Source organism: Pistacia vera, unplaced genomic scaffold (assembly GCF_008641045.1).
Source record: "Pistacia vera cultivar Batoury unplaced genomic scaffold, PisVer_v2 Contig331, whole genome shotgun sequence".
Classification (NCBI taxonomy): domain Eukaryota; kingdom Viridiplantae; phylum Streptophyta; class Magnoliopsida; order Sapindales; family Anacardiaceae; genus Pistacia; species Pistacia vera.
In genome coordinates, this window is record NW_022196148.1 from 105,895 (window position 1) to 133,366 (window position 27,472).

Genomic DNA, 27,472 nt, shown 5'->3' on the forward strand with positions numbered 1-27,472 from the left:
GTTGGTGGCAGAGCTTGTTTCCTCTCTAACTTCTGGCAGAGCTTGTTTCCTCTCTAACTTCATCCATGGAAAAGAGAATAGAGCTCCAGGAAGTGTTAGATTCAAGTCTCCCACCTTCTGGTGTTAAACAAATTAAGAAAAAGTGACTTCTATCAGATGCAAGCACTTTCTTGTCTCCACATAAATCCAGACTCCAGGTCAACAATGTGAGAGGTGTCCCATCCCATGCACTATCAACAGAAATCTCTCATTCTTTATCAAATCATCTGAATTTTTAGGTCTAGGTATTAGAATTTATTGATGTTTCAATTTTCTTCTAGTCAATAACTTAAACAGAAGGCAAGAACAGGGGCATGGGCCCATTGCCAATCAATCTATTGACCTTCACCCTTGTGAATTTGACTCAAAAAGCTTGAAATTTGACGATCAATTTGTGAATTTGACTCAAAAAGAAAGAAATTTGACAACCAACAAGCTAAGTTCCAAGGTCAATATTTATGTCGCCTTTAATGAGGCCGCAAAACACGGCTAACTCGCACCTCATGGGAATACATTCACATTTACACACAGAGATCAAGATAAAGATAATACACGATCAGATGAAACTTTGTGCAAACCAAGACAACACATTACAGTTACTCAGCGGCCATTAATGAGGCAATTAATGATGCTTCATTGCATAATATAAAACCCCTCTTAGTGCTCGGATTCACAACTTACACTCTGAGCTTGAAGAGATGGACATCAACGAGAAGAAGCTGGTCTCAAAACGAGCTTTAATGTCAATAACACTACTGATAATGCTGTGGTTGACAGTTATGTCGCCGGCTCTGGCGTGCCAATCGGACCGGGGTGAGTGTAAAGACTGCGTGGTTGATCAAATGAAGTACGGTTGCCCAAAATGTGTGCCGCTGATTCACTGCATGGCGCGGTGCTTATGGGGCGGCAGTTCCAGGGCCAAGTGCGTGAACAAGTGTGACTGTAATGGTGCCAAACCAAGGCTTTCTGATTGTAAGAAGTGCATGTCCAGATGCAAATGCAGCTGTGTGGCTTAGACAAGTTCCCCCACCACCATCAAACTTTATGTGTAAGCTTCGGCTGTGTAAACTAAACTATCATATACATATTTTCTGATGCTATGAAAGATTTCTTTGTTCTGGGTTTGTATTCGTTTGAACAATTTTAGCTTAATCGCAGAACTTCATAGTTAACATGAATTAAAAACTTTGGCATTTTCATGGAGAAAAATGTACAGAGCATTCAGTATTAGCCTGTGTTTTAGTCCCGAAGAAACCTCTGAAAGCAACGAAACCCCAAATGCTGAGCACAAAACTTCTCCATCTCGTCGCCACCTCTCTCTCTACAGATTTCTTCTTCCATCTGTTCAACCACTCTATCCAAATTTCTCCAGTACCCATACGGACCCCACTCCCCGTATTCATAATCATAATAATCATCATCAACTTTTGCTTCACTAATCCCATCAAGAATCTCTTGCAACCCCACGATCCTACGGCTCACCTTTCTTCTTGCCTCTCTTATCGACGGGTTTAAACCCGGAACAGAGTCCAGTTTAAGAAGCAAAGCCATCAACGCCTCGTTCATTTTCAGCTTCTCGCGTTCATTACTCCTGATGGAGTCCACTGTTTCCTGCCGTTGGATTATACGTTGTAAGCGGTCGGCTTCGGAGTTGACGGATGCGATTTTCTTGTAGAGGGTCCGGATCACGTGGGCCCTGTGGACGGATTGGATCTTGGTGGCCGCCTTCGATAGGAGCTGTTGAGGGAGATGGACGGTGATGGGAGTTGGCGGTTCTTGAGAGGACTCGATGGGGATTTCGTTGGTCGTGTGAGGGGTGTTGTGGTCATTTTTGTAAGTGTAGGTGACGGTTGTGGTGGCTGAAGAGAAGGAGAAGGCGGATTTGCGAGATGATTTCATGGCAAAGAAAGAGACAGTAAAGAAGAAAGAGAGTGGAGTTTGTGACTTTAAATTGAATTGAATCTGTGTGGGTACCGACTGAGTATTATGTTACCGATTGTTAAAGTTTCTTGAATCATCTTTGGCGCCTAATAAGCCATGGGTGGCGTGGGCCATAAGCACCGTCCGTTAAATACGGGACCCTTGTTTCATTGCCTTTTGAAGAGTGGATTGCTTTATGAACGTGCCAAAGGCCCAATTCCCAAAGCATGTTTGAATAAAAAATACAGTTCAAATTTATCCTCATATTCCATCATTATGTTTAAAATGCTACACTTCAACCATTTTCAATCTCCAGATTTCACTCTTGCTGGAATCACACTTTATTTATTACAAATACCTACCAGACTACTCAATATCGAATGTAGACGATGATGAATAGGTGCAGCTTCCAACAACATCGTGCCGGCAATATCACAGGACTGACGGAAGGATTTTCCCAGAGCAGGTTCCAAACCCAACATTGTAACCATTTCCCTGCAATAAAATAAAATTTTTAAGTCACTTTGTTACTTCAAATGTTTAAAGGAATACAACATTATCAAATGTTACAATAGAATCGGAAAACATATAATTTTTTTCAGTCCCAACTGCAGAGTACTCCTTGAAAGCAAAGGACAGGGAGAAGTGATGCCAGGCAAAGTTTCTTTGTACATGAGAACAATGGCTATTTTACTATTTCAATAACTTTTTTGGTTTTGGAATAATGCAATTGGTAATACTACACTTGCTATTCAATCTTACAAACTTTCTCTCATAACCTTAACTTGGTAGCTCACAATTAGTCAGTTCGCAAATGGATTTTGCCTGCCAAATTACGAACTTATCAATTACGAGTTGTCACATCGATGTTGTGAGAAAAAATTTGTAATATTGGGTTGTGAGCCAATCTTTATCTTAATGCAATAGATCCCAAATATTCAGAGAAGCCTAACAATATAAACTCTGATGGTTCCCATCATTGCAATGTTTTGATGATATAGCATATTTTCAGGATCTCTTGGGGTGGGTTATGAGTTCTGCCTAGAAGGATAGTCATTACACGATAGGAAGAGATATTACTTTGAAATTCTTTCATCCTTCTAATTATTTTTGTCAGCCTAGATATGCTAGTAAAAGATGGTGAAGCTTAGCTTTGACCTCATGCAAATGGGAAGGTTTATATTGATAAAAAAAATATAATGGAAGTCAAGTTAATTAAACACAGAAAGGACATTAGTTGATATGATTGTAAAAAGATAACACCAACAAACACTAAATTTATCAGTGTAGTACCTTGCAAAAACCAGTAAATGTGACCTCATCTCCATCTTCAAGGAATTTACGAGTTGTACCATTTAGTGAAAGTGGCTTTTGTCCATTCCATGTTAACTCTAGCAAGCATCCAAGAGATTCTGGCTCCTGTTTAGAAACACAAGTGTTAACAACACTTCAATCAAACCATATAGGGATTTAAGCCTCAACTTTGAGGCCTGAAGTCACTGAAACATAAATAGTATATCTGAATCAGTATGCTCTTTGAATGAAGGAAACCGTACAGGGCCACTAATGGTGCCAGTTCCAAGTATATCGCCTGGTCTTAAATTGCAGCCATTGATTGTATGGTGTGCAAGCTGCTGAGTCAATGTCCAGTATCTGTCATTGGAATTAAAAATAATTAACATAAACTACACAAGCAGCAAACAATAGTATGACACATGCTCAAATTTTAAAGCTTCCTTAAGTTGGCCAATCCTTAAGAGATCAATCACTGTATGAGGAACAAAGATGCACTAAGGGAAGCTTAGACCAAAAAGATTGTAACACTCGATAGATAAATGAAATAGGGGGGATAAATGCCCAGATCCAACAAATATCAGACTTGGGAAGGTAAAAACCCATTTATTGGGCCACTTGTCCTAAGGAAAGAAATAATTCTTACATAAAGGATGTACTAATTGGTAATCATGATAATGTTAAACTTCTTACAAGTGCTTGAAATTGCTCTTTGTGATCACACATGAATCTTGTTGTCCAGCAGGTTTGATTTGAACCTTGCAGCAGGGAAGCATTTTCATCAGTATTGCACATATAAAAAACAGAAAAGGGTAAGACACAGTGGTAGAAAATCAATATCTATAAGACCTATAAAGAAATTGCTGAAAATACAGAACACTACAAAGAATGGATAAGCAATTGGAAGTTAAAGAAAGCAATAAAAAGTAAATAAGTATATACAGATAAGATGCTAGATACTACCTCCAAGGAAATGTCATAGTTCTTGGATATCTTTTCAGCAAGATATGGCAATGGATGGGGATCCTGCAATTTACAGCACATATCATAAGGAATGTTGCATCTGAAAAAATACAGGCAGCAAAATGGACTCAATAGCATTAATGCTTCAAAACAACCTAGATGATAAGGTACCTGTTTGGGAGCATCACAAGCAAATGGTTCAAGAGCATCAAGAGTCACAATCCAAGGAGATATGGTTGTACCTAAAAGATTAGACAGAAAAGTAAAGTCCTGTAGTATCACTATTCAAAGCAGAGCGCAGAGAACAAGTACAATCATTAGTGAATAAATGCCAAATGGGTCTCAAGAAAAGGGGCAATGAAATGTTTATTTCTTACCAAAACTCTTCCCTAGAAAAGGTCCAAGAGGCACATATTCCCATGCCTGAATATCTCTAGCTGCAAAATCAAATTCTTATTAATATAGCTCTCAAATTCAAGCAAGACCAGAGCAAGAAAATGAAGCAGCAAAAGGTTACCACTCCAATCATTCATCAACACAAGTCCAAAGATATGATCTGCTGCTTGATTAACATCAATAGGCTTTCCCAATTCATTTCCAGGACCAACAACAGCTGCCTGCCAGTAGCATGACAACACCCACAAAAAGTAACAATTATAATTATGCTGAAATATGATGAAGTCACTAGCATAACCATAACCAAGGATACAAATACAGTAAAGATTTTAATCATGTGCTCTGGATGTTCACTATCAAAATTCCATTAGGTTTGTAAAAGGGGAAATTTTAAAAATTAATATATCAAAACTAACCATCTCTAGCTCAAAGTCTAGCTTCTGTGAAGGCCCAAAAGGAGGTGGAGAGTTGCCAGATGGATGACCTTGACCACTGGGAGAACAAGAACAATGTACATTCATGAGATGAGATACATACAAGAATAAGAATTGGCACAGGTTCATCATCATATTAAGTCAAGAAAATATGAGATTCATAAACTAGTTAAGATCTAAGCAACAAAAGTAAATGCATACGTCATAACATGCCTTGACAGACAAGCTCCACCTGGAGCCGAAGTCTAGGCAACTGCTTTTATAGAGTAGAGACAGACGCTAACCATAAAATTGTACACAAATGACTATATATAGTTTTAAACCCACAAAGGATTCAAAAAATTTGGTCTGTCTACCTTGGTCGGATAATGTCTGTTCCAGAGATAACAATGGAAGATGCTCGTCCATGATATGCAATAGGAAGATGAAACCTGGAAATTAGGTGAGACTTTCAAAACTTGGAAATTAAATTTGCAACAAAAAAAATCATGGTAATCAGTTTATCTTGAATAATTTACCAGTTTGGAGTAATTGGGTTCTGTGGTCCACGAAATATGGTCCCACAGTTCTTCGCATGATGCATAGACGAAAAGAAGTCTGTGTAATCCCCAATTGCAATTGGAAGAATCATTTCTACTTTGCCCTTAGAAAACAAACATAAATTGAATATCAGGAAAAAGAAAACATAGCCGCCCCCATAAAATGAAATGTTCAAGACCATACAAAATGATTACCAACGGAACAAGTGCTTTCTGCCTTAAATTGGCATTGTCACGCAAGGTTGCTTCAGTGGCTGCATCAGAAGACAAGAATGCCATTACTAGTGTTTCATTCATCTCAAGCTTCTATCTAACCTAAACAGGCAAGGAGTAACTTGCTGAGGTCTCAAATGACTATAGTATTTTTTTCAGCCATTAGCAATACTATTTCAATTTAAATCTGCTTGCTCTAAAATCTACATCCTGTTATATCACTCTGTAACTATGAAAAGAAACATACACGACAATAGCTTTTGAAGTGTAGCTCGTGCCTCTTTCCACGCAGGTCTTCCCAAAGCCAAAAGCTTGTTGAGATTAGGCTGCCACCAAAACATTGCATATAACAGAGCAATTACTTGACTATAAAGCCGGAGACACATTTGCTATTGTAAACGATTCTAGTAAGTTTGTATGTTTAGTATATTCTTTTAAATATTTTGTCATTAATTATCAAATACAGATATCTTTTAATACCAAAAATTCAACCTAACATTTAATCCATAACAACCAAACTAAACATTATGTTTCAGTTTCTCAGTAACCAAACAGCTCGATATTCATTGATTTTCCTATAACCAAGCTCCCGACGATTGAAACACGCTCTGAACTTACTTCCAATTATAAAAAAAAACCAGTCAACCAGCCGAGAAAACGACGTTGTTCTCATTCTTTCTAGAGATCAGGCTTACAAAACACTAACAGAAATCACTACACAGAAAACGAGAGTCAACGAACCTGAAGAAAACAATCAGAGTCCTTGAGGATCGGGCCGTTGAAGAGACCGGCTTTGGCAATCTCGGAGAGGTCCAACACATAGTCTCCGATAGCCACGCCAGGTCGGGCCGATGAATCCGGTTGAGGCTTGAAGACTCCATATGGAAGGTTATGGATAGAGAAATGAGAGTCTGGTTTGACTTCGATAAACGACTGCAAAGCCATGGCGATTAAAGAAAAAACGACGGCGTGTAGAGCGAACTCCGGTGACTAACCTTCCAGTTAACAAAGTTTCAGAGTAGAGAAGGAAGTAAAAGTGAGAAGGAGTTGTAGTTATACACGGAAAATTTTGGTTGGTGTACTCGTTGTAAGTGTGCAACGTATTTAACGGGATTTTTAAAAGAAAATCAAATAATTTATAGGATAATGTGAGTTCGTTTGGTAGTGGTAGCTGGAGGGAATTATATCCTATGGATCCCTACAATTTAGGGGAAGTTTAGTTTAGTCCAATAAAATCATAACTTACGTCCCTCTAAATTCACAAAGTAATATGCATATAGGTCCGGCAACAAAACAAGTTGGTTCATTGGATTTGTATCTTATTAAGGAGAGATAATAAATTTGTAGTCAATTCGAATAGCACAGATTATTAAACACGTAACATTGTTCATGTTATAATACGACACAGCTCATTTAACATGCTATGACACGTTTAACATATTTAACGTGTTTATGACATGTTTAAATTCATTTAATCATGACATGTTTATTTGGTTTGACATCTTAATTAATTGTTTTAATATGTAAAAAAAACAATTAATTGTGGTATAAATATGCAGTTGTATCATAAACGGGTTATATAATTCATTTAACTAATTGTGTCACGAAACAAGTTAGTTGTCTTAAACCTTAAATCTTAAACCCTAAATCAATATCAATACAATAATTTTAACTAAATGAGTTAAGATCGGTGATAACCACTTAAATCATGTCAGATTTGTGTCGTGTTGGTGGGTCGTGCGAGAAAATGTCACCCTTATAATCAGGGGCAAAGGTATTTTACTTTCTAATTCCAGTGGAAAAAGTATCCCAAACCTTAGGGATGGAAATGTAATTGTCCTGGTAGTTGGATTTAATCGTGAGTCACGTGGGTCGGTGGGTTATGAAATTTTCCGTGTGATTAGGCGTGGTAATTAGCTTTAGATTGAGTGTTGAACTTGACCAATGTTGTACTTATAATTTCAAGAGTAAACAACATTTACCCACCCAAGGTTTGGCAAATTTCAGTCCCTACCCAAGGTTTGGCAAGCAAACTCTAGTTCCCACCCTTAAATTAATACTGTTAATGATTTTTTTATTCTAACACAATATAGAGATTGTTATTAAGCTGTCATTAACAAATAAATTAATATATTACTTTTTAACCCCCAAATTAGTATAATTAAAAAAAATAATCTTATTTTTAAATTTATTTTAATAACACCCTCTTCGTCAACCTTCCCTTTTTCTGTGGTGGCCAGCTCTCTCTCTCTCTCTCTCTATTTTTTCTCTTTCTCTTTCTCTTTCTCTTTCTCTTTCTCCTTTCCTCTTCTCCTGTCGATGCACCGTCACACTTCCTATGCCACTCCCGTTGCCGCCAGCGACTTTAAAAGTTCCCTCTCACTTTCTTTTCCTCCTACAACAACCTCCACCAAAACCAGCTGTACTATCCGCCATCCCCCCCCCCCCCCACCCCTTTCTCTTTGCATCGCACAACGCGCACCCTATGATGGTGACGAGTTGTGCCCCACCACCCACACACAAACCCAACTCCCCCTCAACCATTTCAGCCCCCCATCGTGCACCATGTATGCAACTGCCATTGTGTGTGACATGCCTAGGTTTTTTATAGCCATGATTTGTTTGATCGAATTATTTGGTTGATTGGAAGTTATTGGTGTTGGTGTTGGTGTTGGTGGAGTTGGAGGCAAAGAGAAAAGGTTGGGTTGTGAGAAAATTTTGAGATATGGAGGGTTAATTTTACATTTTACTAATTTGGGATAATAAGAGAGATTAGGGTTTACATTTTGGATAAAAAAAACCTAATGCCCCTACATTAAATGATTTTTAATTTAAGGGTGAGAATTGAAATTTATAAAACCATGGGTGGAAACTGGAGATTCGCCAAACCATATATCTACCAATAATATTTTTCGTATTAACGGATTTTACTAACTAGTGTATTAACCTAAAGCATATTACGAATACCATACACATAATACGGGTACTATATATAATTTTAACAAGGATTAGTAAGATGATTAATACAATCTGTAAATACGCATAGCATTACCTTATATTAATATATTGAGTCAAACTGGGGTTTCCTACCAAAAAAGAGTCTTAGTATATATTCTGTAATACAATTTTTCAATGATAAAGTAAATCACTTCGTACTAGTATGCATAATCTTACCGTTTCATCTTATTATAATAAATTCACAAAAAATTTCTCCTAACATCAAATATACACTCTTTTTAATCGTACTTTCTTTAAAAGTATATAAAATAAATATAAAACTTATTTTTCGGCTCAATTTATTACAACTTATTCAAGTAGAGTTTTTTTAAGTAAAGCTTAAAATACGGTTTAATTATTAAAATATAATTTTTTTATGAAAAATTCACTAATAATACAATAGATTATTAATTCATCAAAATGTTTCAATATAAAAATAATGTGAAGTACAGTTATATATATAAATTTTTTTATTAGTTTTAATTATTTTTCTATTTAAGTACGTGGCAAACCCAAAAGCCTTGGAATTGAAACGACCTTAAACGTCAAACAATCAACCGTAAAACTCGAAACGCAATTCAGAATCTTGTTCAGAAGGTACCAAAATATTTAACCAATGATAATATAAAGTAAACATAAATAATCAAGAAGAAGAAGTTATTATCATGTCCGTGATTTGAAACCCTAAAATTATCGGTTGCTTTGAAGGGGGAGAAGAAGAGAGGAGGAGAGAGATGTCGTTGGATCTGTCATTGAAGTCGGCGTGTAGCGGATGTGGAATTGGATCCCCTGTGGAATTGTATGGAAGCACCTGTAAGCACATGACTCTTTGCCTCACGTGTGGCAAAACCATGGCTCAGAACAAAGGCAAATGTTTCGATTGTGGCGCCGTCGTCACTCGCTTGATTCGAGTTCGTCTCCTTCGAATTTCATTTTTGCTTTCTATTGCCTAGTTTGGTTTCTATATGGTTAGGTTTTAATTATAATTTTTTGTTGAATTTAGGAGTGTAATGTTCGGCCGAGTGCTAGCGCTGACAAGCATTACTTTATCGGAAGATTTTTGTCTGGACTGCCAAAATTTACGAACATGAAAAATTCAGAATGGACGCTTCAGAAAGAAGGACTACAAGGGCGCCAAGTTACTGATACTTTGCGGGTATTGCCTATTTTGTGATGATTGCTTTACAATTATAGCTGGAAGAGTTGAAACAAACATTTTGAAATGCTATAATTTTTTATAAGAAGATTGAGAAAATTTTCTCTCATTTTGCTATTGTTGTAGAGGGAACTCAAGTTAGTCTGTAGTGGTTGTTTATGTTATTATTAACACGGGGAAACAGAAAGAGAAAGAAACAAGAATTTCTTACAATTAAGTTAGAAAAGGACCAGGAATTCCTCACAATTAAGTAGAGAAAAAAAGATGTTTTAGACATCTATTTACCTCTTGAAATGGTTATTCTGTGCCAATCACAATGTAAATGCTAATCTATGTTGACCATGATTTCATTTGGTTCTTAAAAAACTTATTCTTATAAGTTTGTACATGCATTATGTAGGAGAAGTACAAGAATAAGCCTTGGCTCTTGGAGGATGAAACAGGCCAGTTTCAATACCATGGTCACCTTGAAGGCGCTCAGTCAGCAACTTACTACCTGCTAGTGCCGGCTAATAAAGAATATATTGCTGTTCCTGCTGGTTCTTGGTATGCAAGACATATATCAATCTATGTGCTTTCTATCTATCTTCACACATAAGTTGCAAATCGGTAATTCTATGAATTAGTGGAGCAGATCTTGAAAGTCTCTTCCCCCTCTTTTAAATGACCTTTTATGAGTGAATTAAAATTTCAGTTTACATTTCGTTGTGGTACCGTACTTGGTTACGTGATGTGGAAATATTTGTTTGATTGAATATATAAATTTTTTATTTGAAGTTTTTGTCTCTATTTCTGTGAGATATAGGTTTAATTTTAACAAGGTTGCACAATATAAGCAACTTACCTTGGAGGAAGCCGAAGAAAAGATGAAGAACAGGAGGAAGACTGCAGATGGATATGAAAGATGGATGATGAAAGCTGCAAATAATGGAGCTGCTGCATTTGGTGAAGTAGAAAAAAATTTGGATGACAAGGAGAGTGCTGGGACAGGTGGGAGAGGACGCAAAAAAAGTGGTGAGGATGATGAAGGTAATGTCTCAGATAAGGGAGAAGAAGATGAAGAAGAGGAGGCAGCTAGGAAGAACAGACTTGGACTCAATAAAAGAAGTGGTGATGATGATGAAGAAGGTCCAAGAGGAGGTGATCTTGATTTGGATGATGATGATGTTGAGAAGGGTGAGCATTTTGAATATTTTTGAGGATTATTTCTCCATTCATTTCAATTTCGTGTGGTAATGTCTAATTTATTTAATTTTACATCACAAAATGAATTGAATGAAACTTAAAATTGGTCTTTAACATCGCTATTACGTTGGACAACTGGGAGGTTGGAACATCTATGGGCAATCTTGTTGATATTTTTTTCACTCTTAAAGTGGATCTATGTGTTCACATCTATTATACCCTAGGATTTAATGGAGGATTTGACCATTGATAGAGGTAAATTGTTGAAAAGGGTTACATATTCGTTAATCCTAATCTTACTGTGGTTGGTCAAAGGCCTTGCTTTTCTAAGAACACCTTGAGTTATTCGATGACCTTCAATTATGTTAAGAAGGTTGTGCTACAATTCTTATGTCAAAGTGGTTTTGGTGAATTGATGTTCTATTAGTTAGCTGGCACATTTATATATGTGTTGCATCATTGAGGACATTAATTCATCACTTTTGAAACAACTATATCTTGCTGGTAGCCTCTAGTACTTGTTGTTTAACCTTAACATGGCATGGGAAGCGAAGAGATTTCGATATTTTTATGTTCTTATTGTCTGTTTATGTCAGAAATTTCTCCTAATTTGTACAAAAGGTAGCTGTAAAGTCCATAATCAATCTTATTATTTTCATCAACTTAAACATATGAGTTATGTTTCTTAGACTGCTTTTGTCCTTCAGCAAAATCTGTTGTGTACAAATTTTATGGCTTCCCATATTCAAATGTGATATATATCATACATGTTTCATGTTGGTATGTTGCGTTTGATCTAAATACAAGTTATACTGCTTTTCAAGTAGAATAGATGATAGTCCTGATTCTTAATGTATGTTTATGATCCAGGTGATGATTGGGAACATGAGGAAATTTTTACTGATGATGATGAAGCTGTTGGTAATGATCCTGAGGAGCGGGAAGATTTAGCCCCTGAAGTTCCCGCTCCGCCAGAAATTAAGCAGGTCTGTTGGTATGCATGTAATCATAACATGCCAGTTTTTGTTGTGATTGATGCACTTACCTTGATCATTTCACATCACTTTGAGAAGTTTAAGTCTACTGGTGATAACCGGTTTTTTAGGATCATGATTATTTAATATAATAAATAGGTTACTTCAGGATCTGAAGACTCTATACTATATAAAGTTCATGAGGTTGGGCATATATATCTTGCTTGCCATGGTGATAGCTGAAAGGAAGAAGTGAATTGGCTTTAAAGAATAGGACTGTATATATAGATACTAGATATGGTAACATAATTTCTTTGGTGGACATCTCAGTTTAAACAAATCCTTTAATGTTTAGGAGCCCTGATAGTAAGAAAGCAAAGATAGGATTCTGAAATCTCATCCCCATAATTTTCTACTTCTACAATAAAGGAAGAAACTCCCTTAACGAGGGTTTGACTAATTCCATATATTAGAAATATGAAAAAGGCGCTTAGTTGAGTAGGGCGACATTTGGATTTTCTCCATTATACAGATTTATCAACGCAATGAGAGCTCTATTCTTTGTTCTGTTATTTAACTGTGCTCTGGAAATTTGTACGATTCAGTATTTGAATTTTTGGGCAGCACATAGACAACTTCATCTGTGTAATAATGCTATTATTCGAATGTACAGATCGTGAATGTATTCAGAATTAAAGAAGGATAGGCAATAGTAGAGAAGAGAGAGGCTTATTTGGAGTATGGCAATTTCATTAAAGATCAATTCAACAATGGAAAATTTTGGTAGAAGCTTTAATTAGATCTTGTTGGCCTTAATTTCATCAAAGAGTTTGGTCTAGGGACCAGATTAGGAAGAAAGCATTGGATGTGGCAATTATCTAATCCATTTGTGCTCGAGTGCTAGAATTTGTATCAAATTTAATTTCAAGAACATTATCTCATATGGCCTCATCCTGTTTATACATTGCTAAAGCATCAAAAAATTTATTCTGGCAGGATGAAGAGGATGAAGATGAAGAAGAGGAGGGAGGAGGACTGAGCAAATCTGGAAAAGAGTTGAAGAAGCTGCTTGGGCGAACTAATGGGCTAAATGAATCAGAAGCTGAGGACGACGATGACGATGATGATGATGTAAGCTTTTGTGATGTGTAATTATGGTTCTCACATTGACAAACTTTGAACATCATTAAAACAGATGTAGTGGATGGTTAATTAAATGGGGATTAATTTCATATATTACATATGTGATCATTTAGTCTGAAGCACACCCAAGCTTTTTGGAAACCATTAATAAAAAGTTTTTGATGGTTTCTGAAAAGCTCGGTTGCTCTTCAAATTAAATAATCTCACAAGGGGTGTATAAAATTAATCCATTTAAATAAATGGTTGTATTGATCTTTGTTGTGCAGTTTTAATTGTTGCATTTAGGAGTGTGGTGATGGGCATTTGACTCTCTTTGCCCTGAGAAGCAATTAATGTTATGTTTGAATTTGAAATTATTTTGCGCTTTGTATTCCATATATGCCTGAACTTTTTATTTATTTTGCTTGTCTAAACTTTTCATTTATTGATGGGACTCTTTGCTTGTCTTGATCAGATGGATGATGACATTGGCTTTTCTTCTGCGCCGGCTCCAAAGCAGAAGGATACACCTAAGAAGGAGGAGCCTGCTGATAACAGTCCATCAAAACCAGCTCCTTCTGGAGCCAAGGGAACTCCTGCTTCCAAGTCTGTTAAGGGTAAGAGGAAATCTAATGGTGATGATGCAAAAACATCTAATAGTACACCTCTAAAGAAGGCGAAGACTGAAAATGTAAGTCACTGCCTTTGATGAACCTGCTCATTGGATTTCTTGATATCTTTGGGTTTTGCTTAAATTGGAACTTCTCCTTGATTTAACTTTCCTTTTTATTTTTCGGGAATTAGGATGCTAAAACTTCTGTAAAGGAGGAAAATGGATCTGGTTCAAGAAGTGCTGGGCCTCCAAGAGGTACACAATCATCATCATCGAAAACAGGGTCAGCTGCTGCTTCTGGTCCGGTCACTGAAGAAGAAATCAGGGCTGTTTTACTGCAGAAGGCACCTGTGACAACACAGGATCTTGTTGCTAATTTCAAAGCAAGACTGAAATCCTCTGAGGTATGCTGTGTCTTATTGTTACTTCTAAAACAATATGGACTGAAAATATGTTTGGAAAACCTGGAAATGCATTTCGAATTCAGCTTTCTGTTATAACACCATATTAGCTTGTTGGATAAATCAAATATTGCTGCCTATCTCTTCGGTGCAGGATAAGAGGGCCTTTGCGGATATCCTGAGGAGAATTTCGAAGATACAGAAGACCAATGGGCCTAACAACTACGTCGTATTGAGAGATAAATGATTACATCCTGACATAATACCACTACCATTCCCATATTGCAAACCTCATTTCATCAGACAATTGAGCTTAAGCTACATTAGCGTCTGGTGTTTCTTGCTTTCGGAGCAAGAATAACTGAGAAATTCAGAAGAATCTTAGTTCTTCCAGTCCATTAGTTTATAAACAGACTTGGACTTGTATGTTTTTCTATAAACATTTGTGTTCAGTGTTTCTATATTTACCATTATGGTCAATTTTCTTCCACGCCATAGAAGCTCATCTGTGACTGTTGAAAAGGGAACTAAGTTCATTACAATCAAAATTAACCATTACATAATTCTGACCTTCAGCAAAATCTGTTGTGTACAAATTTTATGCTTCCCATATTCAATGTGATATATATCATACTGTTTCATGTTGGTATGTTGCGTTTGATCTAAATAAAGTTATACTGCTTTTCAAGTAGAATAGATGATAGTCCTGATTCTTAATGTATGTTTATGATCCAGGTGATGATTGGGAACAATGAGGAATTTTTACTGATGATGATGAAGCTGTTGGTAATGATCCTGAGGAGCGGGAAGATTTAGCCCCTGAAGTTCCCGCTCCGCCAGAAATTAAGCAGGTCTGTTGGTATGCATGTAATCATAACATGCCAGTTTTGTTGTGATTGATGCACTTACCTTGATCATTTCACATCACTTTGAGAAGTTTAAGTCTACTGGTGATAACCGGTTTTTAGATCATGAATTTAATAAATAAATAGGTTACTTCAGGATCTGAAGACTCATACTATATAAAGTTCATGAGGTGGGAACGTCAAACAATCAACCGTAAAACTCGAAACGCAATTCAGAATCTTGTTCAGAAGGTACCAAAATATTTAACCAATGATAATATAAAGTAAACATAAATAATCAAGAAGAAGAAGTTATTATCATGTCCGTGATTTGAAACCCTAAAATTATCGGTTCCTTTGAAGGGGGAGAAGAAGAGAGGAGGAGGGGGATGTCGTTGGATCTGTCATTGAAGTCGGCGTGTAGCGGATGTGGAATTGGATCCCCTGTGGAATTGTATGGAAGCACCTGTAAACACATGACTCTTTGCCTCACGTGTGGCAAAACCATGGCTCAGAACAAAGGCAAATGTTTCGATTGTGGCGCCGTCGTCACTCGCTTGATTCGAGTTCGTCTCCTTCGAATTTCATTTTTGCTTTCTATTGCCTAGTTTGGTTTCTATATGGTTAGGTTTTAATTATAATTTTTTGTTGAATTTAGGAGTGTAATGTTCGGCCGAGTGCTAGCGCTGACAAGCATTACTTTATCGGAAGATTTTTGTCTGGACTGCCAAAATTTACGAACATGAAAAATTCAGAATGGACGCTTCAGAAAGAAGGACTACAAGGGCGCCAAGTTACTGATACTTTGCGGGTATTGCCTATTTTGTGATGATTGCTTTACAATTATAGCTGGAAGAGTTGAAACAAACATTTTGAAATGCTATAATTTTTTATAAGAAGATTGAGAAAATTTTCTCTCATTTTGCTATTGTTGTAGAGGGAACTCAAGTTAGTCTGTAGTGGTTGTTTATGTTATTATTAACACGGGGAAACAGAAAGAGAAAGAAACAAGAATTTCTTACAATTAAGTTAGAAAAGGACCAGGAATTCCTCACAATTAAGTAGAGAAAAAAAGATGTTTTAGACATCTATTTACCTCTTGAAATGGTTATTCTGTGCCAATCACAATGTAAATGCTAATCTATGTTGACCATGATTTCATTTGGTTCTTAAAAAACTTATTCTTATAAGTTTGTACATGCATTATGTAGGAGAAGTACAAGAATAAGCCTTGGCTCTTGGAGGATGAAACAGGCCAGTTTCAATACCATGGTCACCTTGAAGGCGCTCAGTCAGCAACTTACTACCTGCTAGTGCCGGCTAATAAAGAATATATTGCTGTTCCTGCTGGTTCTTGGTATGCAAGACATATATCAATCTATGTGCTTTCTATCTATCTTCACACATAAGTTGCAAATCGGTAATTCTATGAATTAGTGGAGCAGATCTTGAAAGTCTCTTCCCCCTCTTTTAAATGACCTTTTATGAGTGAATTAAAATTTCAGTTTACATTTCGTTGTGGTACCGTACTTGGTTACGTGATGTGGAAATATTTGTTTGATTGAATATATAAATTTTTTATTTGAAGTTTTTGTCTCTATTTCTGTGAGATATAGGTTTAATTTTAACAAGGTTGCACAATATAAGCAACTTACCTTGGAGGAAGCCGAAGAAAAGATGAAGAACAGGAGGAAGACTGCAGATGGATATGAAAGATGGATGATGAAAGCTGCAAATAATGGAGCTGCTGCATTTGGTGAAGTAGAAAAAAATTTGGATGACAAGGAGAGTGCTGGGACAGGTGGGAGAGGACGCAAAAAAAGTGGTGAGGATGATGAAGGTAATGTCTCAGATAAGGGAGAAGAAGATGAAGAAGAGGAGGCAGCTAGGAAGAACAGACTTGGACTCAATAAAAGAAGTGGTGATGATGATGAAGAAGGTCCAAGAGGAGGTGATCTTGATTTGGATGATGATGATGTTGAGAAGGGTGAGCATTTTGAATATTTTTGAGGATTATTTCTCCATTCATTTCAATTTCGTGTGGTAATGTCTAATTTATTTAATTTTACATCACAAAATGAATTGAATGAAACTTAAAATTGGTCTTTAACATCGCTATTACGTTGGACAACTGGGAGGTTGGAACATCTATGGGCAATCTTGTTGATATTTTTTTCACTCTTAAAGTGGATCTATGTGTTCACATCTATTATACCCTAGGATTTAATGGAGGATTTGACCATTGATAGAGGTAAATTGTTGAAAAGGGTTACATATTCGTTAATCCTAATCTTACTGTGGTTGGTCAAAGGCCTTGCTTTTCTAAGAACACCTTGAGTTATTCGATGACCTTCAATTATGTTAAGAAGGTTGTGCTACAATTCTTATGTCAAAGTGGTTTTGGTGAATTGATGTTCTATTAGTTAGCTGGCACATTTATATATGTGTTGCATCATTGAGGACATTAATTCATCACTTTTGAAACAACTATATCTTGCTGGTAGCCTCTAGTACTTGTTGTTTAACCTTAACATGGCATGGGAAGCGAAGAGATTTCGATATTTTTATGTTCTTATTGTCTGTTTATGTCAGAAATTTCTCCTAATTTGTACAAAAGGTAGCTGTAAAGTCCATAATCAATCTTATTATTTTCATCAACTTAAACATATGAGTTATGTTTCTTAGACTGCTTTTGTCCTTCAGCAAAATCTGTTGTGTACAAATTTTATGGCTTCCCATATTCAAATGTGATATATATCATACATGTTTCATGTTGGTATGTTGCGTTTGATCTAAATACAAGTTATACTGCTTTTCAAGTAGAATAGATGATAGTCCTGATTCTTAATGTATGTTTATGATCCAGGTGATGATTGGGAACATGAGGAAATTTTTACTGATGATGATGAAGCTGTTGGTAATGATCCTGAGGAGCGGGAAGATTTAGCCCCTGAAGTTCCCGCTCCGCCAGAAATTAAGCAGGTCTGTTGGTATGCATGTAATCATAACATGCCAGTTTTTGTTGTGATTGATGCACTTACCTTGATCATTTCACATCACTTTGAGAAGTTTAAGTCTACTGGTGATAACCGGTTTTTTAGGATCATGATTATTTAATATAATAAATAGGTTACTTCAGGATCTGAAGACTCTATACTATATAAAGTTCATGAGGTTGGGCATATATATCTTGCTTGCCATGGTGATAGCTGAAAGGAAGAAGTGAATTGGCTTTAAAGAATAGGACTGTATATATAGATACTAGATATGGTAACATAATTTCTTTGGTGGACATCTCAGTTTAAACAAATCCTTTAATGTTTAGGAGCCCTGATAGTAAGAAAGCAAAGATAGGATTCTGAAATCTCATCCCCATAATTTTCTACTTCTACAATAAAGGAAGAAACTCCCTTAACGAGGGTTTGACTAATTCCATATATTAGAAATATGAAAAAGGCGCTTAGTTGAGTAGGGCGACATTTGGATTTTCTCCATTATACAGATTTATCAACGCAATGAGAGCTCTATTCTTTGTTCTGTTATTTAACTGTGCTCTGGAAATTTGTACGATTCAGTATTTGAATTTTTGGGCAGCACATAGACAACTTCATCTGTGTAATAATGCTATTATTCGAATGTACAGATCGTGAATGTATTCAGAATTAAAGAAGGATAGGCAATAGTAGAGAAGAGAGAGGCTTATTTGGAGTATGGCAATTTCATTAAAGATCAATTCAACAATGGAAAATTTTGGTAGAAGCTTTAATTAGATCTTGTTGGCCTTAATTTCATCAAAGAGTTTGGTCTAGGGACCAGATTAGGAAGAAAGAATTGGATGTGGCAATTGTCTAATCCATTTGTGCTCGAGTGCTAGAATTTGTATCAAATTTAATTTCAAGAACATTATCTCATATGGCCTCATCCCGTTTATACACTGCTAAAGCATCAAAAAATTTATTCTGGCAGGATGAAGAGGATGAAGATGAAGAAGAGGAGGGAGGAGGACTGAGCAAATCTGGAAAAGAGTTGAAGAAGCTGCTTGGGCGAACTAATGGGCTAAATGAATCAGAAGCTGAGGACGACGATGACGATGATGATGATGTAAGCTTTTGTGATGTGTAATTATGGTTGTCACATTGACAAACTTTGAACATCATTAAAACAGATGTAGTGGATGGTTAATTAAATGGGGATTAATTTCATATATTACATATGTGATCATTTAGTCTGAAGCACACCCAAGCTTTTTGGAAACCATTAATAAAAAGTTTTTGATGGTTTCTGAAAAGCTCGGTTGCTCTTCAAATTAAATAATCTCACAAGGGGTGTATAAAATTAATCCATTTAAATAAATGGTTGTATTGATCTTTGTTGTGCAGTTTTAATTGTTGCATTTAGGAGTGTGGTGATGGGCATTTGACTCTCTTTGCCCTGAGAAGCAATTAATGTTATGTTTGAATTTGAAATTATTTTGCGCTTTGTATTCCATATATGCCTGAACTTTTTATTTATTTTGCTTGTCTAAACTTTTCATTTATTGATGGGACTCTTTGCTTGTCTTGATCAGATGGATGATGACATTGGCTTTTCTTCTGCGCCGGCTCCAAAGCAGAAGGATACACCTAAGAAGGAGGAGCCTGCTGATAACAGTCCATCAAAACCAGCTCCTTCTGGAGCCAAGGGAACTCCTGCTTCCAAGTCTGTTAAGGGTAAGAGGAAATCTAATGGTGATGATGCAAAAACATCTAATAGTACACCTCTAAAGAAGGCGAAGACTGAAAATGTAAGTCACTGCCTTTGATGAACCTGCTCATTGGATTTCTTGATATCTTTGGGTTTTGCTTAAATTGGAACTTCTCCTTGATTTAACTTTCCTTTTTATTTTTCGGGAATTAGGATGCTAAAACTTCTGTAAAGGAGGAAAATGGATCTGGTTCAAGAAGTGCTGGGCCTCCAAGAGGTACACAATCATCATCATCGAAAACAGGGTCAGCTGCTGCTTCTGGTCCGGTCACTGAAGAAGAAATCAGGGCTGTTTTACTGCAGAAGGCACCTGTGACAACACAGGATCTTGTTGCTAATTTCAAAGCAAGACTGAAATCCTCTGAGGTATGCTGTGTCTTATTGTTACTTCTAAAACAATATGGACTGAAAATATGTTTGGAAAACCTGGAAATGCATTTCGAATTCAGCTTTCTGTTATAACACCATATTAGCTTGTTGGATAAATCAAATATTGCTGCCTATCTCTTCGGTGCAGGATAAGAGGGCCTTTGCGGATATCCTGAGGAGAATTTCGAAGATACAGAAGACCAATGGGCCTAACAACTACGTCGTATTGAGAGATAAATGATTACATCCTGACATAATACCACTACCATTCCCATATTGCAAACCTCATTTCATCAGACAATTGAGCTTAAGCTACATTAGCGTCTGGTGTTTCTTGCTTTCGGAGCAAGAATAACTGAGAAATTCAGAAGAATCTTAGTTCTTCCAGTCCATTAGTTTATAAACAGACTTGGACTTGTATGTTTTTCTATAAACATTTGTGTTCAGTGTTTCTATATTTACCATTATGGTCAATTTTCTTCCACGCCATAGAAGCTCATCTGTGACTGTTGAAAAGGGAACTAAGTTCATTACAATCAAAATTAACCATTACATAATTCTGAACTCTTTTTAACTTATTCAGTTAAAGAGTTACTACGATACTACTACTACTACTACTACTACTATCACAAGCCAAATTAAAACACTTGGGCCTCTCTAAAAGCCCATGAAGCAAAGCCCAAGCCCAACAAAAAACAGAGCAAAACTTGCGCTAATACGAGACGGAGCACTGGAAGGAGTTGGAGTTGTGGGCGGCGCAGCCAAGGCCAAAGCTGAGCCCTTTGATTTGCTGACTTTTGGTTTCTCCGGTGTGTGCTTAGGCACCACGTCCACGTGTAGCTTCAGGCCGTTCTTGCAGTTTTCAGTTTTGCTGCTGACGAAGTAGCGGATCCCTTCCCCGTCAAGTAAGATGCTGTCTAAGCCGTCCGTGAACATCTTGATTGGATTGCTTACGTCGCACGATTCGTATTCCTCTTTGGTTTTGATCTCAGCGATGCTTTCCTGTGCCGCGGAGTAGGTAAACCCTGCTCAAAATCAGACGCGCAACAACCACCGGCAAGTATCACGTGAGTGAAAATAAATTACGTGTACTTGATGATATTCCCAAGGGATATTTAATATTTTAACCATATAATATATTTAAGAAAAAAATAAAAAATAAAAAATAAAAAATCTTGCTTTTCTCTTTTTTTTCTTTTGATGTAGAAGAGAAGAAATATACGGTATGGTTGATAATGAACGATCAAAGGCAAAAAGAGAAAACTTACAGAGTTTGTCTCCGACTCTGAAGACTCGGCCGGAGGACCAACCAGCCACGTCAGACGGCAAGTCCCAGCCACGGTCATTACCAACCACATGATGCACTTCGGCTGCAGCCCATTTCCCACCGAGGCTCACAGCCATGACGACTATCAAAACCAGAGCTGAAACCATCTTAACTCCAGCCATTCTGCTCTCCCAACACAAACAACAAAGAAATGTGTTGTTAATTAATTAAAAGAGTGGAAGTGACAGTGAGAGCGATGAGAAAGTGGGAAGGCGTTGGATAAAGGTAAAGTCAAACAAGAAGCTGTAGTAATAGAGGGAGCGAAACCCTCAGTTGAATATACTTTCAATTTGCTTTGAAAGTAAGCAAGCAACGGTTTCCTGGCAACTTCCTTTCTGAAACCTACTTGAAGAAGAAGAATGGTAGGTGTGTATGTTGCCAACCCACGTATGACGTATCTCATATCTCTATCACTTTATTGGATTTGTGGTGGGCTCTTATCAAATGCATATCCTTCTATTATTACCATCTAATGACTAGAAGACACTTTTTGTGGTTGAATCCTCTCTCTTTGTCCCAACAAATCATAGCACTCCGCCACTCCGCTTTCAAGTCTGAAGCTTTACATTAATTATCTCTTCGTATTATTTTACCCCTTTATTACCTTATGGGACATCGTCATAAATACCCTGAAGGTTTTTAAATTTATCATTCAAGTCCATGCTTTGCATTGTCGGTAGGACAATGTTACTTATAGTTATATTTTCTTGATAGAGTAAACTACTTTTTCCCACCCAAGATTTGCCTTAATGATATTTTCATAATCAAAAAGTTTCAAAATACCACTTTTTTATCCAAAGTTAATATTCGGTTACTATCCAAAGCTGATTTCGGTAGTGAAAATTCTCTCCGTCACAATCATTTAAACCTCCGGTCTCCTCTCTACAAAACCCCTCTCACTCCGATATCTGATTTTTCATCGATTGTCGACCACCGTAAAGCTAGGGTTTCCTGTTCTTAGATGATTTTTGACTGATTTCGACAGTGAATAGTCAATCGGTCATCATCATTCAATCCACTAGCCTCCATTTTACAAAAACCGTCTTACCCTAACTCCTAGTAACTTGTCAAATACTAGTTAAGAAAGTGAAGGATATTTTGGGTATTAAAAGAATATAAACGTTAGGTGAGAAAGTGGTATTTTAAAATTTTTTTGGATGAAAAAGTGTCATTAAGGCAACGTTTACTCTTTCTTGATATTAACTCTTTTTCGAGAATAATAGCACATGCCTACCGGCTACCACTTAAAAGTTTGAGCTAATTAAAATGCAACTAACAAGTAACAGCACACTTTGTGGTAGCATCACGCTCTTTTATGCAGTCCAATTTTGGTTTTAGATCTCGAGAAACTGTTTCCATGTTTCAAGAGAAAGCCTCGTTTTAAGTGACCAGTAAAACAACATTTTCCCACCCAAGGTTTGGTGAAACGACACTCTCCCACCCATTAAGTTTCAAAATGACACTTTCCCACTCTTTGTCAGGTTCTGTTAGTGTTTTTCGTTAATAGTTGATTGAAAAGATTAAAATACCCTTAAATAATTTATTTTTTAATTAGTTTATTATAAATTAAAATTTAGTTAAATCAAAGTCTTTACTTGATTATTTATTAGTTTAAGTGTAAGAATATCTTTTTTTCCTTTGTTTATTTAATTAATTACGAATATTGATTTTTTATGTTAATTAGTAAAAATGAAAAAAAAAAATATCATGAAAAACATTAGATATTTAGTAGATTATTGAATAATAGTAATGAGATATTGATGACATTATAAATAAATAAATATAAAGTTTATTTAACTTTAAACAACTCCATAACATTACTCCTAACTTTTTAGGTATGGTTAATTATTTTATCTTTTACTCTTCAATATTTGACATTTTGGCTAATTAAAAAATAATAAAAAAATTTATAAAATCAAATATTTAAGGGTATTTTTGTCTTTTCAGTAAAATATTAACGAAAAACATAATAAAACCGAATAAAATGTGAGAAAGTGTCATTTTGAAACTTGAAGGGTGGAAAAGTGTCGTTTCACCAAACCTTGAGTGGGAAAACATCGTTCTCCCAAACTTTATTTGTATAAAGTTTTACAAGCTTAATTTACTCTCAAACTTGTAATATAATTTGGTCATGGAGAAGGCCAAAAATAAAGGCAATTGGTACGGCTAGATATAATCCCTCCATAGTTAAGCCAGTGAATAGCTCATGGAGGGGGTTTGGAAAACTCCGAAATTTTTGCAAGTCATAAATTGCCTGGCTCTCGGCCAGCCTAGACTTCGTTTTGTCCATGCCTGAATTCTCTGGATTTTGATTATAATAGTTGAGTTACATGTAACAACTTTTTAGTAATCGTAATATATATCAATGTTTTAAAACCCAGCCCGGCCCGGCTAGTTGAACCAGTTCAATCGGGACCCGGAAGCTTCCATAGGTCGGGTTTATGCTTTTTCTATTCACCCAAAACCCTAGGATTTGGGAGGGTAATTGGCGATCAATTGACAGCCAGAATCATAGCATTTTTGAAGATAAAGGGCCGGTGAATGCAATGGTGTTGACGACGTTGATTTCCGGTGAGTAAATCGATTAGAAATCAAACAAATCTGGCAGCGGCAACAATGAGATTTTGCCAGCGATTGGCGAGGCTAACGGGGGTGGGGTGAGGTGGGTTTTGGTCGGGAGGAAGAGAGGAGTAGTTCCTGGGTGATGGGGAGGGTTGTCAACGCCGGCGTGGATGAGATCTGGCCTAGAATGTCGACACCGGGGTAGGTGAGATCTGGCCAAAATTGAACCTATTTCAGCCAGATCTTGGGTAAATTTTAATGGAAATGGGCTCAAGGGACGATTGGGATTGCATCTGAGGTGTCGTCGCCACCAATCAGTCACTGGTCGATTTGCATTTGGAGTGTGTTTGATAAAGTTTAAACATATAAGGACTTACAGTAATTTTTCAGGGGTGTATTTGCTGAATTTTAAAAGTTTTTGTCAACCAGTTTGACCAGCGGTCAACCCGGAATCCGAAAACTTTGCCGGGTTTCACCCGGGTTGGGTTTTAAAACATTGATATATATATAACATGATTAAACATTATTCAGATAACTAAAACGTTGTTACCCATAATCAGAACATCGATATTTATAATCGAAACCACTCGAATTAAGAAACCTGCAGCAACGAGTTCCTTTATTATTAATCATCAAAAGGACTGGTAATCACTTCCAAGTGTGTCCTCGGGAGAGTAAAAGATGATAATGTCAGCCTCTTCAGGCAGCCTGAAGCTCACCCTCTTCTTCGACTTCCCACTTTGGCTTCTGCTCAATGAAGAACAGGAGTTTGCAGAAATATCTAAGGAGCAGTTAAAACTGTCTCTTGGCCTTGAGGTTGAAGGCGCTGCTGCTGCAGCTTCAGCTTCACGATGCATCTTAACTGTAGTAGTAGTTGATGATGATGAAGATAGAGATGGATGAACCCTTCTAGAGGAATGTTTAAAAACATAAAGCTCTCCACCACTGAAACACTGATCAGTCTTATTATTATTATTAAAGTTATTTGGAGCAGGAGAATTTAAGAGCCACTCCTCTAGAGTTAACTTTCTGGGTTTCATGATCTTTTTCTCTGGTTGGTTCAAGCTCTGCATACTCCTCTTTCTCTTCACCCTCTTTGTTTTGAAGCACTCAGGCTTCATCAGTTCGATGATGGATATTGATCCCTGTGTACTTTTTGACTTATCATTAGCATCGTTTGAGCTTACTGCTTCTGCTTCTGCTTCTGCTTCCTCTTCTGCTTTTGCTTTTGCTTCAGGGTGGCATTGCTGTCTTCTGCTGAAGTGCTTGCTGAACATTCCTCCCATTGGATCCCACGAAAGGAATTTATCATCAAAGATGGGAAATAAATGCAACAAATTAAATATTACTCTATTAGGTTGAATAAGTAAGAAGAGAAATGGCTTTAGTGAATCTGTGTGATGGGGATTTATAGGAATCTCAAAGACGGGGAGGGCTAGAAAGACACAAAGTTGTGCTCACAATGTTGTCTTTGTAGTTATCATTTAGAATTTGGTTTATCATACGACTGCTATAATACTTCCATTATAATGCTATTTATTTTATTTTATTTTCTAGTATCCAAGGTGTTTTAACCAGTTTGCACGTACTTCAATTAATTTTTTGGAGTCTTGAAGTTAACGGTCAGATAAACCTCCAGTGACTACTCCTTATTAGTAATTATAAGGATTCGAACTCAAGACTTGTTGAATATTACACCCAAAACCCCGCGCGAGTTGTCAAACTACTTTAGAGGTAATTTTTATATTAGTCTATATCAAGGGGACGTTCTCTTTGGCTTATCCTTCATTTTATTAAGCAAAGGCTAATACCCTTTTAGCCAAAAACAAGTTGGAATCCTAGTTAGACAAGACAATGGTGATGATAACTCCAATGGTGGTCTGGTAAGAAACAGATAAATTCAGAGCTTGCGATTGGACAGAAGTCATTTTCAGTCTTCATAGATTCAAGTGATTCCTTCTTGTATAATGAAGAACAACTTGGCTGAGTCTCTTTGTCCCTTGACAGTAACATTAGAAAGACAATTGTTTCAATGCACACAAACTTAAATTCTTATCCTCTGGAGAATCTCTTCACCAGAGCCTGTGTTTACGAAGAACTTGTTGGTTTTAGATATTTTATTATGGATTAAAAGTCCACTGTCCATGGAGACGAGGCAGCCATGGCATAACAAACGTTGGATATTTCCGAAAAGAACAAGTTCGGCGAGAGATACTATAGTATTTTTATCAAACCAGTTTGCACATATTTCAATTAATCTTCGAAATTTATTTAATACGTGGAAGCCTAATGCACCAAATAACACTTTGTGGGATTCAAACTGTTTTAATTCAGAGAAGAAGATGCTGAATATTCACAACTTTATTATTTCGGCTGTAAAGAAAAGACATATGGGTAAACTACCTGTTGATGCTTAATTTTAAACACCAACGACTCGCACGTATAAAGTGTTAAGAGAGTCTTAGAAATTACACGTGATGAATCTATGAGATTTGAATATGGAGCTGAGATTATATATGTTGTAGAAACATAAATAATAGACTGACAAGAGAGGTTTTTATAGTGGTTCGGATGCTTAAAACAAATCCTACATCCACTGTTATTTTATTGTTATCTGACTATTTCTATGATATTACACGTAAGACATACAAAGATGAAGAAATACTTTGCTTACAGAGATAAATAATGAATCTCAAATCTATGTCTAGCTCTCATATGTCCAACCTCCTCTTTTTGTGAAGAGAAATGTCAATTTATACACCCATGAGGTCAATGTAATGAGTGTTTTTCAAATTACCTTGACACATGCAAAGCTCTCATCCGTTTTTCTCTTAAGATAAGATAGGGTTGGTATAAGATATCTTTGAGACGGTATGGGCTTGACAGAAAATACAATTTGTCTTTTAGGTACTTATTGAACTGACATCAGCGTAATTTTTTAGGCATAACACTATCCAAATAGCTAAATTGTTGCGTGACCACAAGACCAGCAGTTGAACGGAAGGCAATTGTTGGTGATAATAGTATAGAAATAGACTGAATTTTCAGTTATTACGACAGGTGAAAAATATCACTAAATAAGGGTTCAGACTTTTAGGTATTTGACATTCTGATTGATCACGGATGAAGCCCAAATTCTTATCCATACTATGAGCTTACCAAACCAACAGAGGAAAGTTGATACTATGCTCACCCCCAAAATTGAATTATAATTTTCCCACCCAAGGTTTGCCTTAACGTGATACTTTTCCACCGAAAAAGTTTCAAAATACCTATTTTCCACCCAAAGTTTATATTCTGTTAATATTCAATATACACTTCACTTTTTTAGCAGACGTTCGTAGAGTTACCCAGAGTTAAGGTAAGAGAGGTTTTGTAGAG

General features: G+C 36.6%; 6 protein-coding genes across 6 annotated transcripts; 3 read left to right on the forward strand and 3 right to left on the reverse strand.

Annotated features, from left to right (window-relative positions):
- Positions 1-551: 551 nt before the first annotated feature.
- Positions 552-1,135, forward strand: LOC116137581. The gene has a single exon (XM_031423278.1). The coding sequence runs from the start codon at positions 738-740 to the stop codon at positions 1,053-1,055; it is 318 nt and encodes a 105-aa protein (XP_031279138.1). The 5' UTR covers positions 552-737; the 3' UTR covers positions 1,056-1,135.
- LOC116137580 (BAG family molecular chaperone regulator 5, mitochondrial) lies at positions 988-2,052 on the reverse strand. Its single transcript, XM_031423277.1, has one exon. It carries the CDS (start codon positions 1,936-1,938, stop codon positions 1,279-1,281), a length of 660 nt encoding a protein of 219 aa, XP_031279137.1. The 5' UTR covers positions 1,939-2,052; the 3' UTR covers positions 988-1,278.
- Positions 2,053-2,202: 150 nt separating this feature from the next.
- LOC116137579 (fumarylacetoacetase) lies at positions 2,203-6,901 on the reverse strand. Its single transcript, XM_031423276.1, has 14 exons — positions 6,539-6,901; positions 6,045-6,123; positions 5,780-5,838; positions 5,564-5,688; positions 5,402-5,476; positions 5,028-5,103; positions 4,733-4,832; positions 4,593-4,652; positions 4,387-4,457; positions 4,216-4,278; positions 3,946-4,010; positions 3,516-3,612; positions 3,253-3,378; positions 2,203-2,454 (listed from the first exon to the last, which is right to left on the reverse strand). The coding sequence occupies exons 1-14, from the start codon at positions 6,740-6,742 to the stop codon at positions 2,392-2,394; spliced, it is 1,263 nt and encodes a 420-aa protein (XP_031279136.1). The 5' UTR covers positions 6,743-6,901; the 3' UTR covers positions 2,203-2,391.
- A 2,457-nt stretch (positions 6,902-9,358) lies between these two features.
- On the forward strand, positions 9,359-14,735 carry LOC116137568 (transcription initiation factor IIF subunit alpha-like). The gene is made up of 9 exons (XM_031423265.1): positions 9,359-9,705; positions 9,798-9,950; positions 10,351-10,496; positions 10,756-11,126; positions 12,006-12,121; positions 13,106-13,240; positions 13,707-13,922; positions 14,036-14,248; positions 14,400-14,735. The coding sequence occupies exons 1-9, from the start codon at positions 9,529-9,531 to the stop codon at positions 14,490-14,492; spliced, it is 1,620 nt and encodes a 539-aa protein (XP_031279125.1). The 5' UTR covers positions 9,359-9,528; the 3' UTR covers positions 14,493-14,735.
- A 576-nt stretch (positions 14,736-15,311) lies between these two features.
- Positions 15,312-20,669, forward strand: LOC116137569 (transcription initiation factor IIF subunit alpha-like). Its single transcript, XM_031423266.1, has 9 exons — positions 15,312-15,656; positions 15,749-15,901; positions 16,302-16,447; positions 16,707-17,077; positions 17,957-18,072; positions 19,057-19,191; positions 19,658-19,873; positions 19,987-20,199; positions 20,351-20,669. Exons 1-9 carry the CDS (start codon positions 15,480-15,482, stop codon positions 20,441-20,443), a joined length of 1,620 nt encoding a protein of 539 aa, XP_031279126.1. The 5' UTR covers positions 15,312-15,479; the 3' UTR covers positions 20,444-20,669.
- Positions 20,670-20,705: 36 nt separating this feature from the next.
- On the reverse strand, positions 20,706-21,719 carry LOC116137571 (umecyanin-like). Its single transcript, XM_031423267.1, has 2 exons — positions 21,471-21,719; positions 20,706-21,227 (listed from the first exon to the last, which is right to left on the reverse strand). The coding sequence occupies exons 1-2, from the start codon at positions 21,649-21,651 to the stop codon at positions 20,860-20,862; spliced, it is 549 nt and encodes a 182-aa protein (XP_031279127.1). The 5' UTR covers positions 21,652-21,719; the 3' UTR covers positions 20,706-20,859.
- Positions 21,720-27,472: the final 5,753 nt, after the last annotated feature.

Coding starts and splice junctions, on each gene's coding strand:
- LOC116137581 (XM_031423278.1), top strand. CDS start 738: ATGGACATCAACGAGAAGAAGCTGGTCTCAAAACGAGCTTTAATGTCA.
- LOC116137580 (XM_031423277.1), bottom strand. CDS start 1,938: ATGAAATCATCTCGCAAATCCGCCTTCTCCTTCTCTTCAGCCACCACA.
- LOC116137579 (XM_031423276.1), bottom strand. CDS start 6,742: ATGGCTTTGCAGTCGTTTATCGAAGTCAAACCAGACTCTCATTTCTCT. Junction 4,653..4,732: donor GTTGATGAATGATTGGAGTG/GTAACCTTTTGC, acceptor TTGATTTTGCAG/CTAGAGATATTCAGGCATGG. Junction 4,458..4,592: donor TTTTCTAGGGAAGAGTTTTG/GTAAGAAATAAA, acceptor CTAATCTTTTAG/GTACAACCATATCTCCTTGG.
- LOC116137568 (XM_031423265.1), top strand. CDS start 9,529: ATGTCGTTGGATCTGTCATTGAAGTCGGCGTGTAGCGGATGTGGAATT. Junction 9,706..9,797: donor TCGTCACTCGCTTGATTCGA/GTTCGTCTCCTT, acceptor TGTTGAATTTAG/GAGTGTAATGTTCGGCCGAG. Junction 12,122..13,105: donor CTCCGCCAGAAATTAAGCAG/GTCTGTTGGTAT, acceptor TTATTCTGGCAG/GATGAAGAGGATGAAGATGA.
- LOC116137569 (XM_031423266.1), top strand. CDS start 15,480: ATGTCGTTGGATCTGTCATTGAAGTCGGCGTGTAGCGGATGTGGAATT. Junction 17,078..17,956: donor TGATGATGATGTTGAGAAGG/GTGAGCATTTTG, acceptor TTTATGATCCAG/GTGATGATTGGGAACATGAG. Junction 20,200..20,350: donor CAAGACTGAAATCCTCTGAG/GTATGCTGTGTC, acceptor TCTTCGGTGCAG/GATAAGAGGGCCTTTGCGGA.
- LOC116137571 (XM_031423267.1), bottom strand. CDS start 21,651: ATGGCTGGAGTTAAGATGGTTTCAGCTCTGGTTTTGATAGTCGTCATG. Junction 21,228..21,470: donor CAGAGTCGGAGACAAACTCT/GTAAGTTTTCTC, acceptor GATTTTGAGCAG/GGTTTACCTACTCCGCGGCA.